Source organism: Eublepharis macularius, chromosome 2, assembly GCF_028583425.1.
Source record: "Eublepharis macularius isolate TG4126 chromosome 2, MPM_Emac_v1.0, whole genome shotgun sequence".
Taxonomy (NCBI): domain Eukaryota; kingdom Metazoa; phylum Chordata; class Lepidosauria; order Squamata; family Eublepharidae; genus Eublepharis; species Eublepharis macularius.
Genome location: NC_072791.1, coordinates 225,336,528 through 225,353,126, shown reverse-complemented (window position 1 = coordinate 225,353,126; position 16,599 = coordinate 225,336,528). Strand labels below are relative to the sequence as shown.

At 45.2% G+C, this 16,599-nt stretch overlaps 1 protein-coding gene across 1 annotated transcript in view; it reads right to left on the bottom strand.

The window, feature by feature from the left end:
* Positions 1-16,599, bottom strand: part of COL5A2 (collagen type V alpha 2 chain) — a 218,960-nt gene that overhangs the window by 24,551 nt on the left and 177,810 nt on the right. The window contains exons 23-37 of the mRNA XM_054972743.1: positions 16,185-16,292; positions 14,746-14,799; positions 13,749-13,847; positions 13,319-13,372; positions 10,037-10,135; positions 9,877-9,930; positions 9,718-9,771; positions 8,357-8,410; positions 6,963-7,016; positions 6,347-6,391; positions 2,447-2,545; positions 2,196-2,303; positions 2,047-2,100; positions 568-621; positions 425-478 (exon numbers count right to left, since the gene is read on the bottom strand). Of these exons, the coding sequence (XP_054828718.1) occupies positions 425-478; positions 568-621; positions 2,047-2,100; positions 2,196-2,303; positions 2,447-2,545; positions 6,347-6,391; positions 6,963-7,016; positions 8,357-8,410; positions 9,718-9,771; positions 9,877-9,930; positions 10,037-10,135; positions 13,319-13,372; positions 13,749-13,847; positions 14,746-14,799; positions 16,185-16,292 (1,044 nt within the window). The remainder of the gene's footprint in view (positions 1-424; positions 479-567; positions 622-2,046; positions 2,101-2,195; positions 2,304-2,446; positions 2,546-6,346; positions 6,392-6,962; positions 7,017-8,356; positions 8,411-9,717; positions 9,772-9,876; positions 9,931-10,036; positions 10,136-13,318; positions 13,373-13,748; positions 13,848-14,745; positions 14,800-16,184; positions 16,293-16,599) is intronic.

The window sequence follows — 16,599 nt, the reverse complement described above, 5'->3', positions numbered from 1 at the left end:
CAGCTTTTTGGCAGCATTCCAATGTCATCTAAATTCCACCTTCTGGGTACCAACTCTCATTCCTCCTGTTCATAGGTAGGTAGGAACAAAGTAGGTAGGGTTGCCAGTCTAAGCGTGGCAACTAGCAGGAGGGTTGGAGGAGAGGAAGTAAAAACCTAGATGGTGGGTACTGGGTAGCTCTAGGAATCATCATAAACTCTATGGTTTTACCATTGAGCAAGAGTTACCCACCGTCACTTCTGGATTTTCCCCAGAAGTGGTCATCATACCCATGACACAGCTGGGTTTCCCCCCTCTACTGCCACTTGGAGCTTAGGATAGATGGATGGATGAAAGGAAGGTGGGCACGGTGGAAAATAAACACTTCACATGTTAGAAAATAATCAATGTTTTATTTAGAAAATTAATAGGATGGAATACTTACAGGATTTCCACGAGAACCTGGAGGACCAACTAAACCTCGAGGGCCTGGTTCACCCTTCAAAACAAAGTTTACAGAATGTTGTTGCATCCAGTCCAGAATATACAAAAGTTAATTTAATGGAAATGTTATCAAAATCTTTTTACCTTCTCACCAGCAGGGCCTGCAGGGCCAACTGGACCTAATGGACCTGGGAGACCCTATCAATAAAAAGTATCAGTAAGAAAAATGAACCTTCAAAGTACCTTGTACAAAGATTTGTACTTTATTCTTTTTTTCCCGTGGGACATATTGCAGAAGTGATTTTAAAGGGTTTAAGCAAACCTAATAATCATCTGCTAGACTCTAACAGAGCGATCGTAAGCAGAGTGAATAGTGTTTGAAGATCATTGACTTCAACGGCTGTAACTCTGTTAGATCCTTTCAATTGCCATATCAACTGTCTTCCCCGTTCTTGTACAAACGGCAGCTCTGTGTGCCACACACACAGCGTCACAATAGGAGAAAGAATGCTTAATTCCTAAAATGCTCAAAACACATTAGACATTTGTGCAGCCTAAAATGTTTCATTGGCCAACTGGGAGCAATACTGGGCCAATATGGGTCCAACCGGAACCATCAAGTAGGATTAGCTCTCTGGCATCAAATTGCAATCTGTTTCCATTTTTGTTTGTTTTTCATACTGTGTCTGTGCATTCGTTTGCGTTATATTTTTGTAAGCCGCTTTGGGTCCCCGTCAGGTAGAAAAACAGGATAAAAATATATTGAATGACTGAATGAGTAAATAAATAAATGGTCACAGAGCTAAAATGATGCTTGCCTTCAGTTGCCTTCAGTAATCCTCAATGCGGTGCATTATGGCATCTGGAGATGTGTCTTTGTGGTGCCCACTTCTTCCTCTTCCAAAGTGTCTATACCTTAAACTAAAGAGCTAGTTCTAGTTTTCCTCCACATTTGTGGAGGAACTACCTGCACCATAGAAGGGAACAGGACTTAAGACCTCCCAGCCAGGGGTTTTTTCTGGGAAAAGAGGTGGTGGAACTCAGTGAGTTGCCCTCGGAGAAAATGGTCACATGGCCGGTGGCCCCTCCCCCTGATCTCCAGACAGAGGGGAGTTGAGAGTGCCCTCCACACCGCTCAGTGGTGCGGAGGGCAATCTAAACTCCCCTCTTGTCTGGAGATCAGGGGGCAGGGCCACCGGCCATGTGACCATTTTCAAGAGGTTCCGGAACTCCGTTCCCCTGCATTCCAGCTGAAAAAAAGCCCTGCTCCCAACATATTGAGATTGGTACTAGTCCCTAGAGCAGCCACTTTGTGGCCCTTTTATAGTAACCGTATTGTGGTGGTGCCCACTTCCTTCTCTCAAACTTCCGAAAGTGACCACAGGCTCAACAAAGTTGGGGACTCCTGGTATAGATAATGTAACTTTTAAAATAAAACTCTTGCAGCGTGAGGAAGCCAGAAACCTCCTTCTCAAATTGGTCCCACAAATCAGTTTCATAAATGTTAACTGCCGTGTTGCCATATGCTCTTCTAATTACTATTCTTTCTTGACGGTTTCAGTAACCAGAAAAAGGATTCTAAGGAGAGAAAGTTTTAATAAGGGAAACAATAATTTGACTTACTCTTGCACCATCATTACCAGCTGTACCTTCAGATCCCTTTTCTCCTATACTGCCCTAGAGAAAGCACAATAAAAACTTAAGTTGCTTGTAAACAGAGAGAGGGCCATTGAGAGAAAGACAACTTTTCAGAAATCTCTGAAGAGACTAACCCTGTCTCCTTTCGGACCAGGAGTTCCAGCGATGCCCCTTTCTCCAGGCATACCTTGAAGACCTGGCGGCCCCTGATCCCCAGGGGTTCCAGTGGGACCTGGGTTGCCCTGATATGAAGAAGAAGAAGAAAGTGGTTGCTTCTCCAGTTTGAATCAGAAATGTATAGCGCTTTTGAACGAGTTGTTTTGACTGGGCGAATATTCCTTGAAACTAAAATTTCAGACTTGATTTGTGAGTGCCTGACTCTTACCTTTGGACCATCCGGACCCTGACCACCAGCCATCCCCTTTTCTCCCGGAAGACCAGATGCGCCTGGGGTTCCTCTTTCTCCTGGATGGCCACGTTCACCCTGCAGCAGATGGATTAGAAGTCATTTGGAGTTTTCTGAGAAGCTGGCAGAAACACTCAAGCTTATTACAGTGGGATAAGCAAAACATGGGTGTTGTGTGCATTAAAAATGAGCTGGGTGTATGAAAATTTTAAAAAAAACATTGCTTAGACAGCAGCTCACACCACAGCACAAGGCTCTTCACTGTGTGACTGAAGGTAAGTTGTGACAGCCATTTTGTGGCTGCGCTTACCACTCTGTGCCAGAATTCCAAAGGACCTGAAGTCTCAAAAAGGCTGGGGACCCCTGGTCTACTCAGATGTTCAGCAGCTCTCCAGGGCCTCAGGTAGGGAGAGGTCTTTCATATCACTTGCCACCTCATTTTCAACTGGATCAGTGACTGCTGCTGACCCATGGCCTCTCCCAAGTTGCAAAGATCTGTTATTCCACACAAATTATCATTCACTAATTCCATGAATTATTGAGGTGTCATTACCAATTAAAGCTGCAACATCCACATTGGCATAGCGTAAGTGTTTCAGTCACCTAATGTACTTCCATTGCTAAGGCCATGCAGAAAGTAAAATGAATATAGAGCCACCTGGAACCTGTATGTACCTCACTCTAAACTCCACAGGAAAGGATACAGATAAGTAGAGAGAAACAGAAACATGATGTGTTCCCAGATCACAAAATGAACAGAATTTTAAGTGAATGACGGTGTGTGTGTGTGTGTGTGGGGGGGATATTCAAAATATTCCATATGAGTGATTTTGCATTCTACAAAACCCAGTTTTCAAGGTACTATATTGGGCAGGGTCTGTGTCATGATCTGGCTGTGCCAGGAAGGCCTAGCAAGGCCTCAGAAGCCTGTTAGCAGTGGGAGTAGGCCTGCCTACAATTCCCAGGAGCCCCTGGGTCATCTTGGTGCCCTTTTCGACCAATCAGAACACAAGGGGCTCGTGTCTGTGTTCTTCCTCCCAGGGAGCAGGCCAGAGTGGGGTTCCTGCTAGGGGGAGAGGCCCTCATCCAGGGAGGGTGAGGAGGCAGGTCTGGCAGACAGAGGGACGGGGAGTTCAGTCACGTTCGGGCCTTTGGTTTGTTTTGCTTTCACCCATCTAGTGTTGCTAAGGCACCTTGCTTGCTTGCTTGTTTGATATTAACTGACCTCCTTGTAAATAAACCCTTTTGTTTGTTTGTTTTGTTTTGTTTGTTGTTACTCTGCTGGGTCCTCACGCCTGTTAATTGGCCAAGCTACGGAGGTCAGAAGGGTTGGGGGGGTACTCTGGGCCTTCCCAAGGGACCCGAAATCCCAGAGTGGGGGCACCGTAAGGTGGCTCACCCCACCTGAGGCGTGACATGGTGGCTGTAGCGGTGGGATGGACTAATTTTGGACCCTGGTAAGGCAGAGTGACATTTGGCTTTGACAAAAAACAAAACAAAAACTTTTGGGGGGGGGCTTAAGGAAGCCACATTTGCTGAAGGTGCTTGCAAGACCAAGTAAAGGTCTGGTAAAGGTGTGGTGAAAGGGGATTTTGTTTATGTTTTAGCTGTCGGGTCATCCGGATAGTGAGGCTAGAATAGGTAGTGCATGCTCCTCCGAACTGGGAAGACAAAATCAGAGGACGCGCCTGTTCCTAGAAGCAAGACCCAAGCAAGGGCTGCTGGCCCCATGTCTCAGAAGGAAGAGACAGCCAGAACAATGGAGTCCCCGACTGAAGAAGCTGTGTCTCCAGCTGCAACTTAAGCAGGCAGACCTTGAGCTAGAGAAAATGAAGCTTGAGAAAGACGAGAAATAGAACCAAGCTCGCTTAGAGCTGGAAAAAGAGAGAATGAGGCATGAGCTTGGGATGGCTAAGCTCGCAGAGGTTCCGTCCCCTTCAGATGCCACGGTGAAAGAGGACCGTCGGAAGTGCCCCTTGTACAAGGAAGGAGAGGACATCGAGGCTTTCCTGCAGAATTTTGAACAAGTCTGCATTGACTACAAGGTCCCCCCAGAGCAGTACATGGAAGAGCTGAGACTGCACTTGAGTGGTGTCCTGGCTTCAGTGTCCGGCCACATGGAAGGTGAAGAGAGAAGCTGTTCAAGCAAAGAGTGAGAGAGAGAGAGAGGGATTCACCAAGGAAGGGACCCAAAAGCACTTCAGAGAGATCAGGCTTGAAGGTAAAGAGTCCTACCCACAATTAATACACAGACTGGGAAAAGCCTTTGACTTGTGGGTGGAAGTTGCAGAAGCCAAGACCCTGGCTGAGGTCAAGGCCCTGAGGTGCATTGACCGGTTCCTGAATCTTCTTCCCGAGCACATCTGGTGCCCGCTTGTGGACAAGAGCCCTTCTACCCTTCAAGAAACAGGCCAGTGGGTGGAGCGACTGGCTGAAGCCTACAGAGGGCAGAGGTACGGCATTCATCGGGACTGGCATAAGAGGGAGTCTCCTAAGTCCCCACCCTGGTCCAGAAAGCAGCCAGAAGAAAAAAGACAGCCATTCCAGCAGCAGCAACCTTTTTTCCCAAGTGCTGGTGGGAAGTCGCCCATGGTGGAGAAGAAGGTGCCACGGTGCTTTATGTGCAACCAGTTGGGCCACTTTCGGAGTAAGTGCCCCAAGGCCAGGACTGAGATGCACCACATGATCCCAGAGAGGCCTCAGACTACTTTGCCTGCATTTGATCCAGTGTATATTCCCCAGCACCACCGGAAGAAGGTCATGGTGGATGGCTGTGAAGTTGCTGCTTAGCGAATTTTAAGTGAATGACAGGAGTGGGGGATATTCAAAATATTCCATATGAGTGATTTTGCATTCTACAAAACCCAGTTTTCAAGGTACTATATTGGGCAGGGTCTGTGTCATGATCTGGCTGTGCCAGGAAGGCCTAGCAAGGCCTCAGAAGCCTGTTAGCAGTGGGAGTAGGCCTGCCTACAATTCCCAGGAGCCCCTGGGTCATCTTGGTGCCCTTTTCGACCAATCAGAACACAAGGGGCTCGTGTCTGTGTTCTTCCTCCCAGGGAGCAGGCCAGAGTGGGGTTCCTGCTAGGGGGAGAGGCCCTCATCCAGGGAGGGTGAGGAGGCAGGTCTGGCAGACAGAGGGACGGGGAGTTCAGTCACGTTCGGGCCTTTGGTTTGTTTTGCTTTCACCCATCTAGTGTTGCTAAGGCACCTTGCTTGCTTGCTTGTTTGATATTAACTGACCTCCTTGTAAATAAACCCTTTTGTTTGTTTGTTTTGTTTTGTTTGTTGTTACTCTGCTGGGTCCTCACGCCTGTTAATTGGCCAAGCTACGGAGGTCAGAAGGGTTGGGGGGGTACTCTGGGCCTTCCCAAGGGACCCGAAATCCCAGAGTCTCTCTCTTGCATCTCTCTTGCTTCTCTCTTGCATGAAGCAGAAGGTATTGTGCTGCCCGTCGCCCACGTACCAATTACCTATGAAGGTTGGAATGGACTTTGGAAAGTTGCTGTGCACGCTTATACCCCAGTGGCCATGTTTGTGGGAGAAGACTTAGCAGAGCATGTGCTCCAGGAACCAAAAGAACACACGCTACAGTCTGCAGAACCTGCGGCTGACCAAGAGGGAGATGAGTACACACAGTTTCTGAAAGACTTTGCAGACGTTCCAGAGGAACACTGGAAAAGGAAAACAGTGCCTAAGACTGAACTAAGCACTGAAATTCAAATTGTGATGTTTGTAGGTTGTAATTTTGGCATGTGTGTGTGTTGAGTGTGCGTTTATGTTTCTCCATTCAAATATATGATTATGAGTGTTCCAAATTTAGATAAAAATAGCCTGGAAGATTGCAGTGAAATGTTAGAAATAAAGGACAAAACTTACCCTCGGACCTAAGGCGCCTAGGGCTCCAGGCTCACCAGGAACACCCTGTGGGGGAGAAACAGGAAATCGTTACTCACAACATTTCCTACCTACTGAAAATTCAGTTTGTTTACTGTTGCTCATATCTGTCGTTATTGAGGCGACAGCCACCATTTTGTTTTTTTCATCTCATAGCACTACCGTAAAGTTAAAGGCCTGCCATCACATAGGCAAGGCAAGACTCAAGTTTCCCAGCCATAATTTGACCCAGATTGGTGGTCATGATGATCAGATGGCAAGAACCAGTGTAACTGGTCCCACTCACATAATGGTAGCCCTTTAATAACCTTTGGGGATGAACTCGTAGATCACTCCCATGCTGCTGTTATAATGTTTAAGTTCTTGCTTGGCTGTTGGTGAAATTTCCATAGAAAATGTGAGGCTGTTTCTCCAGGTGCCTGTATCCAAGCCAGAGTCAGGGACCTTTGCCTTGGAGCTGCAAAACTCTCTGGAGAAAACGCGGTTGTTGGTATGTGGCCTTATAGTTCCTTGCAAACATGCACAAACCCCCCCCACACAAGTGGAATGACAATGGAAGCAAACGCAAATTGTGAAGCCCAATTCAAGAAGTGGTTACCTGATCACCTGGCTTTCCCCCTTCACCTGGAGGGCCTGGAGGACCGGGTAAGCCCTGGAAAACAGAAGTGTGGGCAAACATTTATTGATTGATTTAGAAAATGTGTACCCTGTTCGATATTTACAGAACGTAAAATTAAAACCGATCAGTACAACCCAAAACAGTAAAAACATCAGATAATAAGAAAGCCAATCAAATTCGCCAAATACGGTACAACAGGTTAATCTGGAAAAGTGTTGTAGAACAAAAAAGTTCTCCAGACACCAGAGGAGTAGCCTTCTGCATGTCCCTCAGGAGACTAATCCAGAAGGAAGGAGCAGCCACACAAAAGCCCCACAGGATATGTTTCTACTTGTTAGGGGAGAATACCATTAACAGACTGGCGGACAGCCCACGGTGGCACAAGGTTCATGGTGGGAGAGGATATCCTTTCAGTAGAGAGACCTAGAAAATGGCTGTTGGGTCATATGGTGTAACATTACTTCTGGAGAAAACCCAAAATTGAGATCACACGTCTCTAGAAATCTCTGAAAACACTATGGTTTTACCATTGAGTTACTGGCGATTCCTAGAGAGATGTGGTATCACTTCCAGGTTTTCCTGGAATGGACACTGTGCTGATGACTTCATGTCTCCCCATATCCCCACTCCTCCTGTCTCCTGATGGTTGCCAGGCTTGGCTACCCTATGGAGGCCCCAGGTCACAGCTCTGCTATTTCTTCACACTGAGCATGATGTGGTATTTCAGCCTCAGCAGAAGTTCTTTCTTATGTACTTGCAACAAAGGGGCAAATTTACAGGGGCCCTTAACGCAGAAAGATGCTACAACTACAGTCTAGAAAGTACTTTACCCTGTTATTATTAGTTGACAGAACTTACTATACTTTTCCATTTTTGACCAAGTGAGTCAAAACTTTTTATTAAAATTTTCTGGAGATGAGATTAAGTCTATTCTTCTAGTGACTTGAATTCAGCAAAGAATGGGATAGTTTAACTTAGGCTTACTTGCTCACTAATGGTGGGCTGGTGATACTGGTGATACTGTAGGCCTCTTTGCCAATACATCATTTCCTAGTATAACTCGGAAGAGCTAATAAGTAGCTCTAGGAATCACTGGAAACTCTATGGTAAATGATAGAGTTTTGCCACAGAGTTGCAGTGGTTCCTAGAGCTACCACTGTCACTTCCAGGGTTGTCACTGATGTCACATGCCCCACCCCCATGTTCCCACTGATTACCACGCTCAGGTTCTTTTCATAAAACTATTTTCACACTTTTTCCACAAACTATTCCAGTGGATACTTCAATCTGTCTCTTGTTTTCATTACAAATAGTAACAAAAAGCCCTCAAGATAGGATGGACTAAATTCAGAATATATTTGAAAACAACTTGCCTGAAAGCCTGTAGGACCAGGGGGTCCTTGTTCTCCTCTTTCTCCCGCTGGTCCCTAAAAAAAAAAATCACATTTATGATACGATACCTTGATATGGCGATTATTCATCTTTCATATGTGCTAATATGCAAGAGGTTTTTTATTGTTCTTCATGGCTTAATTCCACCATAGCTTGTAAGCAATTTGGCCCACAATGCAAGCTGACAATATCTAAACCAAAGCAGATTTGAACAGTTAATCTCCTCTATTATCCTTCAAGCATCAGTTTTTGTAAAACGGCAGTTATTAATTTCTTTAAAATCTCATTTGCTTAGGGTTGCCAGGTCCCCTTATTCTTCCAGGGGGAGAGTGGGAGACTTGGCTCGTACCTCCTGCTTCTCTTTCCGTATTTCATCCGCTGCAGTGATGTCACTTCTAGTGATGTCACCGCGTAGGCACAGGAGTGCGCACACACTTCACCACAGGCCAATATGGGCCTCAAACGGGCCCAATTCGTCTCGTTTGGGGCCCAAATTGACCTGAAGCAAAGTGCAGGAGTGCCCTCGGGGCAGCGCAATGATGTCAGTGATGTCATTGCACTGTCCTGAGAGCGTGCCCGGGAGGCCTGATCCCGTGCCTTCGTCCCCTGCTGGCCAAGTAAGTACAGGTGGTGGCAGAGGGTGAAAGCGGGGGATCCCCTGCCCCCACCAGGGGAATGAGATACCTACATTTGCTCCAACTAACTCACTTCCAAGAGTCAATAAAAAGAAAAAAAATGTAGCAAAGGTCTGTTGTATACTGAATTGAAAATCAAATGTTTGCCAAAAGAATTTCAGAGAATTGTCTCTGTTGTATAATACAACATAACATAACCACCACCCTAGGGAGAATGCACCAGTTAAAAGCTAAAGACCTTTACAAACAGAATGGTATACACATTTGCTTTCTTTGTCACGTTCTTGTGTCAGCAGCTGTGTAGAATCCCACTTCTATTCACCCCTCCCTTTTAATTATCTACATTCAGACTGATTCCGCACACGTTGGATAATGCACTTTCAATGCACTTTATCAATCATTTGAGGTGGATTTTTTGTTCCGCACACAAAAAAATCTGTTCCAAATGATCTATAAAGAGGATTGGAAGTGCATTATCCAATGTGTGCGGAATCACTCTCATTCATCCTTATTCAGTTCCCATTATCCTTCTGCCACCTCCTTCTGAGGCAGAATCAAGGAAAGGAGCATATACCCATAAGGATATCTGCACAAAAAAACTCACATTATGCACATGCATGTCTTCAACGGCACCTTTGGTCGAGGGGGAAGACTTTCATTTAGGATGGTAAAGTAGATTAGAAAAATACTTTTGCCTCAGAACTTACGGGTGGACCAACTGGACCAGCAGGGCCAACTTCACCGTCTTTTCCAGGAGCTCCCTAAAATAACACAATAAAAAGTAGATTAATTTAGCAAACACACACACACTCAAGAGGAACATTCTGTGAGCTTTACTTTAAGACATTTATTTTGAAAAGACTCACTCTCTGGCCTGGGACACCTGCATTGCCGGCTTCTCCAGGTTTTCCAGGGTCCCCCTAATTTGTGAAAAGAGTATATAATTTATCTTTCATTAGTGCTCTTATAAAGCAAAAGTACAAGCCATTTGATAAGTAAATAGCAAGTATTAGCTATGTTACGTACGCTACTGCCCTTCGGCCCAGGAAGACCCATACTCCCTGGCTGGCCTCTAATCCCTATGGAACCTGCTGGACCTGGTCGGCCATCTTCTCCCGGGGCACCCTGTAAAAAGATCAAACTTTTAATACTGAACATTACAAATATTTTAGTTCCATTAGTCTTAACTCATCCTACTATATAAAAAGCAAGCCATACTGGTGCCAAAGTGACGTCATTTTTATCCTTGCCAGGGCTTTTTTTCTGGAAAAAGAGGTGGTGGAACTCAGTGGTGGAACTCAGGCCCGCACAATGACGTCACTTTGGGTCAGCTGGAACAAGGGGGGAGTTTTTTAAAGTTTAAATCAACCTCGGTGAAAACGGTCACATGGCCGGTGGCCCTGCCCTCTGATCGCCAGACAGAGGGGAGTGTAGATTGCCCTCCGCGCTAAACTCCCCTCTGTCTGGAGATCAGGGGGTGGGGCCACCGGCCATGTGACCATTTTTAAGAGGTGCCGGAACTCCGTTCCACCACATTCCCACTGAAAAAAAGCCCTGATCCTCGCACAGACATATTGTCTACGACTTTGGCCCCGAGGCCACTGTGAAGCCCCCACTTGCTGCCAGGAGGGGGTCCGCCAAATCAATGGCCTAAGCACTCCTCCCCATGCCTCACCCCAGCGCCCTCCCACTCTGGCCTCCAGGCCACTGCAAAGCACCTGCTTGCCACTGGGAGGGGCCACCAAATCAGTTTTCTAAAGTCCAGTTGTATTTTTTCACACAACAGCATTGTTTCTAGTTTTACAATAAACCACGTCATTTGTTTCAGAACAATATATAATCAGTATGTTTCCTCTACAAGGCCAATGATAGATTCAAGGGTGGGTGGGATTCAGGTAGAGGAAGAGTTAAACCCACACAAAAAGAGAGGGAAAAAAATTAACCCAAACAAAACAATTAAGAACCAAGAAGGTTAAAGAAATCCAAATCACAGCACCAAATATTAAAATTACTAAATGCAAAACATAGATAAAATATGTACTTATTACAGAATAATTTAAAAACTCTTACATGCCCAAATACAGCCTCAATATAGATTAAAATCTTACTACAAACTCAAATCGGAACCTTATGCAACCCTGACCAAACGTGTTTTAGCCATATGGCCTTCCTTCAGTGGTCAAGCATAATGATTACACAGTAATTCCAGACCATAATAATGAATAAATATAAGCAATATCAGACCAAGTTGAAATATGTGTTCCAACTAATAACTCAAGGTATGCTTCAAAGTCTTCATTTAAAATCCCCTTCTGCCCTAGTCAGATACTTGGTAATTCAAATTGTGTACCTTCCTATTTTGGTCCAAGAAGAATCAGTGGTAGGTGTAGTCTGGAGTCATGTAGTGGTGTGTAGTGTGTAGAGGGAGATCCTATCACAGACCTCCCATTTCACTTCTACTTTATTTACGTAGTTGTATTCCACTTTTCTTTCCAAAGAGACCCAAAGTTGTTTACAACAGGAAAAAATCCACTATATATTTATTTACTTCATTTATCCCCGCAACCTTTCTCCTCAATAGTGATGCAATACAGCTTAGAGCATTCTCCTGTCCTCCATTTTATCCTCTCCATGATCCTGTGAAGTTAGGCTGAGAGGGTGTGACTGGCCCAAGGTTGCACAGTGAGCTTCCAAGGCAGAGCAGGGATTCAAACCTGAATATCCCAGATCTTAGAGTCTCTCTACATGAGACGTCTTACACAGGGACACTCAAGTGTAGGGAGACACAATGTTAGCTGGGAAGCATACTGGGGAGGCGAAGATGAAATTTACAAACCCTCTGAGGAGCGATCTCCGCCGGCTCTATCTTTTAAAACTACCCCTGCATAGAGAGGTGAAATTTATAGAGCTTTTGGCTCTGTCATTTTAGACTACGCTTTCTGGCGAACATTGCATCTCCCTACACTTGAGTGTCCCTGTGTAAGATGTCTCATGTACAGAGACTCTTCCTCTGATACTCAAACTGCCACACTAAGCATTACACCATTCACAAACAAAACATGTGCGTTTGGGGCCAGTCCTGGAGTCATTGGCTGACTCATCCAAAGACACAGCAGGCATATTTAACATACCAGAAACAAGGAGGAGCTTCCTTTATATTACCTTGAACCAGTCCTGAAACGTATCACTTCAACAAATTGCAATGTTATTTTTAAGTGATATGACAGCGGCCTTGGCCCTTTCCATGTGACCTAAGGCTGCCAGCAGTGGACTGGGAGATTTGGGGGCAGCACTCGAGGAGGGCAGAGTTTGGAGAGGCAAAGGAACTTAGTGGGAATGTGATGGTATAATGGAGGAGCCATTTCCTCCAGGGGAAGGGGTCTCTGTAGTCTGGAGATCAGCGGTAATTCTATGACAGTGCCAGGACCCCAGCTGGAGGTTGGCAACCGTAATGTGAACCAGACCCCCAACATTAACATACAGCCTGGAAAGCAGTTTCATTCCAATGGTTCTCCTCTTGCTAAAAATAAAATTGGATGGGATCCTAAATGTTAGGAAAAGGGTGCTTTGGGGTTTTTTGTTTTGTTTTTTTGACGCTTCAATAGTATACAAAATATTCATCACTTCTAATTACACTTATTGTATAGTGCTTCTTTTCAAAGTATAAAGAAAAAGTCTGTACTGTCTTTAATTAGGTAAAGCATCCTTGGGGAGTGCTGGAACCGCTCAAATGTGTGAAGTGTGATGCAACTCCACCTACAACAACAACATTTGATTTATATACCAACCTTCAGGAGGACCACTTAACGCCCACTTAGAGCAGTTTACAAAGTGTATTATTATTATCCTCACAACAATTACCCTGTGAGGTGGGTGGGGCTGAGAGAGCTCTGGAAGAGCTGTGAGTGACCCAAGGTCACCCAGCTGGTTTCAAGCGGAGGAGTGGAGAATCAAACCCGGCTCTCCAGATTAGAGTCCTGCCGCTCTACACCAAACTGGCTAATAGAGGAAAATGAGCATCCTCCTAACCCCCAAAACAACATAGCATACTGAAATGTTCTCATAGGGGGTTTTTTGGGTCCTGATCACTGCAACAAATTTAGAAACAGATCCATAAGACAATAGTTTGGTGAAAATGCTGCAGATATATAAAAAAAGCAAGTCTCTGAATATGCTAAAAATAAATGGAGAAATATCCATGTTCTTTGAAACACATCACGTAAGCATTTAGAAGATGAAGTTTCATGATGGAGAATGTCATCTGAAAAGTTAAACCCTCATTCCCGCACACTTTCTAAACATACTTACCAACGGACCCTGTTTGCCTTCTGGCCCAGAAACACCTGGATTTCCCGTGAGACCCTGTAAGGTATTTACAAAATAAGAGTATTGTTAGTGCTCGACAGCTACACGCAGCTAAAAGTCACAAATATTCATCAACATTTAGCCTTAAGCTATTGCTGAGTTCTCTTTTACATTGATACTGGTTTCAAAAATACAATACAACTACTGAACTCTGAATTGCTCCATACACTAAACTCAATATGAGTATTAGGGATTCCCCCCCCCCTCTTTTGTTCTACGTCTCGTAATGCAGTCCTAAGCAGAGCAATACCCCCCTTGATTCCAATGGCCTTGGAAGGGTGTAACTCCACTTGGGCTGTGAGCGAGCCTGAACTTGGCAATTCTTTGCAACCATCAGTACGGACCACTTTTTAAAATGTTGCCATTTCCTTACCCTGGCACCTGGGAGGCCGGGTTCACCAGTGCGCCCAGGATCCCCTTGGCTCCCTTTTGGGCCCGAAGCCCCTGCAGGCCCACGTTCTCCTTGAGCTCCCTGCAAAGAAATCAGTGCAATATTAGTCAGTGGCCTCTCAAACTACCGATGTCATTGGGCTTTTATTTCTGGTACCTATGTCCAAAACAGGTCTTGTAAAAAATCCTTAATTTCCTTCACATTGACTTGCTTTCCTAACAAATATAAAATCCTCTGTGTGTGTGTGTGTGTGTGTGTGTGTGTGTAATATCATCAACTGGCAGCAAACTTACAGCAACCTCTGCTGGGGTTTGTCAAGGCGAGAGCCAAACAGAGGTGGTTTGACATTGCCTGCCTCTGCATAGCAACCCTGGACTTCCTTGGAGGTCTCCCATCAAGTACTAACTGGGCCCGACCCTGCTGAGTTCCCGAGATCTGATGAGATTGGGCTCATGAGGGCCATCCAGGTCAGAGCATAAAATCCTACCAGCCAACAAATCAGAAAGTATCTTGAACACACAAGTATCTTGGTCAGTATTGTCTACTCAGACTGGAAGTGGCTCTCTTGGTCTCAAGGCAGGGGTCTTTCAAATCACCCACCACCTGACTCTTCTAACTGGAGAGCCAGAGGATTGAACCCGGGACCTTCTGCATGCCAAGCAAGTGCTTTGCCAGTGAGCCACTCCCTTCTTGATACAACACAGCAAATCTAACATGCACACTACAAAATGTGCAAGTATACCTTTTTTCCTACCTCCTGTGCAAAAGCATTCCCAGGAGCTTATAGGGGCTGGCTACAAACTGACAAATAACTACACATTTCACAGTGTTCCCTCCCATCAATGGAGCATTTCTGAAGATCTGGTTTCCAGATACTAAGTACTTTGGGACCATCGATGTCCATTTCCCCTTTCCATATAAGTCCTTAAGGACTTTTCTTAAGTGTGTGCACATGTTTTGATGCTTTGTGTCAACTTACCTTCGGTCCTGGCAAACCATCAGAACCTGGAAAACCACGATTCCCAGGAGGACCCTGTGGAATCAAAGCATAAATGTTTTATCTGCACAAAATTGCACACAGATTTAAAGCACTAATCATGTACAATTTGGCAGTTGCAGAGGAATATGATGATAGCAATTAGTTACCCTTTCCTAATTTTCCATTTCTAGGGCATGGAAGTTGGAGACTCTTTAATAAAGCCATAGAAGCTCTCAATGGATGCTTCCAAGGAATGATGTATTTGGTGAGGGTGAACGAATCCAGACAGGGCCATGGGGCTCCAAATGATCTAGGAGTTATTGCGACACCCTTTGTGCTGTATGGAGTCACACTTGATCTGAAGGATATTTGTTGGTATTGTTAAGCACAGCACTGCTTCACGAGGCCGAGATGGTACCTCTGGTCAGAAGTGCCTTTTATCAGCCTTGGCTGATGCAGTTTCTACACCCACCCCAAGGAAACAATGACCTGGCCTCAGTGTTGCAATCCTTTATAACCTCTAAACTGCATTCGTACAATAGATACTCTACTTTGCCTTTTAAGACTGCCCAGAAACTCCAGTCCAAAGGCTGCTTGTTTAACTGTGGGAACAAACTGAAGGGAGAATTATTTACTGGAACTAAAACAGCTGTAGGGGCTTGCAGATAATTCCTAAGCACAACTCACAACACTGGCTTTTAATCTTTGAAAGCCCTTCATAGCCTCAGGCCAGGTCAGAAAATAAAACCTTTTGTGACATATGTTGTTTAAAGCCATCCAGAACTATGGATCCTTGAATCCAGCAATTATGTTTAATGTAGGCTTGAACAGTAAACAAGCCACAAACGCATGTTATTGAGGATGCAGTACTGGAATGTTGCTTCCAGTTGAGGGCTGCCACCAGGCCTGGAGAAAAATGTCCTGTCCCTTTAAGAGAGGTCAGTGTGGCAGCTTAGGGCCAAGCTAGAAGTGACGAATGACACTTGCCTGGCAAGTGAACAGACTCACATGTATTCCTCCCTGTTCACTTGCGCTCCACTTGCACACCACTCGATCACTAGTGGAGTGCAAGTGGAGCGCAAGCGAACAGGGAGGAATACGTGTGAGGGCGAAGCTAGAAAATACGGAAGCCAAACAGCCTGCTACTGGTTTGAAATCAGAGACGTGTGGAATGAAGGAGAAAAGCTGCCAGCACTTAGTGAGCGGGCCGTGCCTTTAAGGCCGTGTGGAAATGGTCTCTGTCTCTCCACTTTACTATCAAGTATGTTAGTTCCTGAATAAACTTTCTTTACTCTTTGAACAGTTTGCATGACTACTATGCGAACACTCTGCCAACAGGAATGGTACATTTGGATTTTCTGCTTCAGGCAACCAGATATCTTGAAGTATCTCTGCGAAAGCCCCACTGGTAGGATTCTTGCTTCTCCTGTGACGCTTACCCTTTCTCCCACTGCTCCTAGAGGACCAACCGCTCCTGGATCTCCACGTGGACCTCTTTTCCCTTCTTCACCTACAGGTCCAATTGCACCTTGGGGGCCATGCGGACCCTAGAGGGAAAACATAATAATACATGCATTTATATCATTTCAATGCAAATGCCCATGATTCAATCACACCTCAATTCAAAAGACAGAGGCCAGAAAGAGTAACAACTGTTTAAAATTTGCTCCTTTCTTTGGGTTCATCACCCGATAATGTTTCATGAGGCCATGATGTCTGCATGGACAGCATTCCACAACCAGTCTCTGTCCTTGTTTGTTTGCTGGCATGGAGTCCCTCCATCTGGAGCATGGGCTAAAGAGTATCAGAGGGAGGTTACGCCGTAATTATTCACTTGTGTTGTGTTCCTTCTGA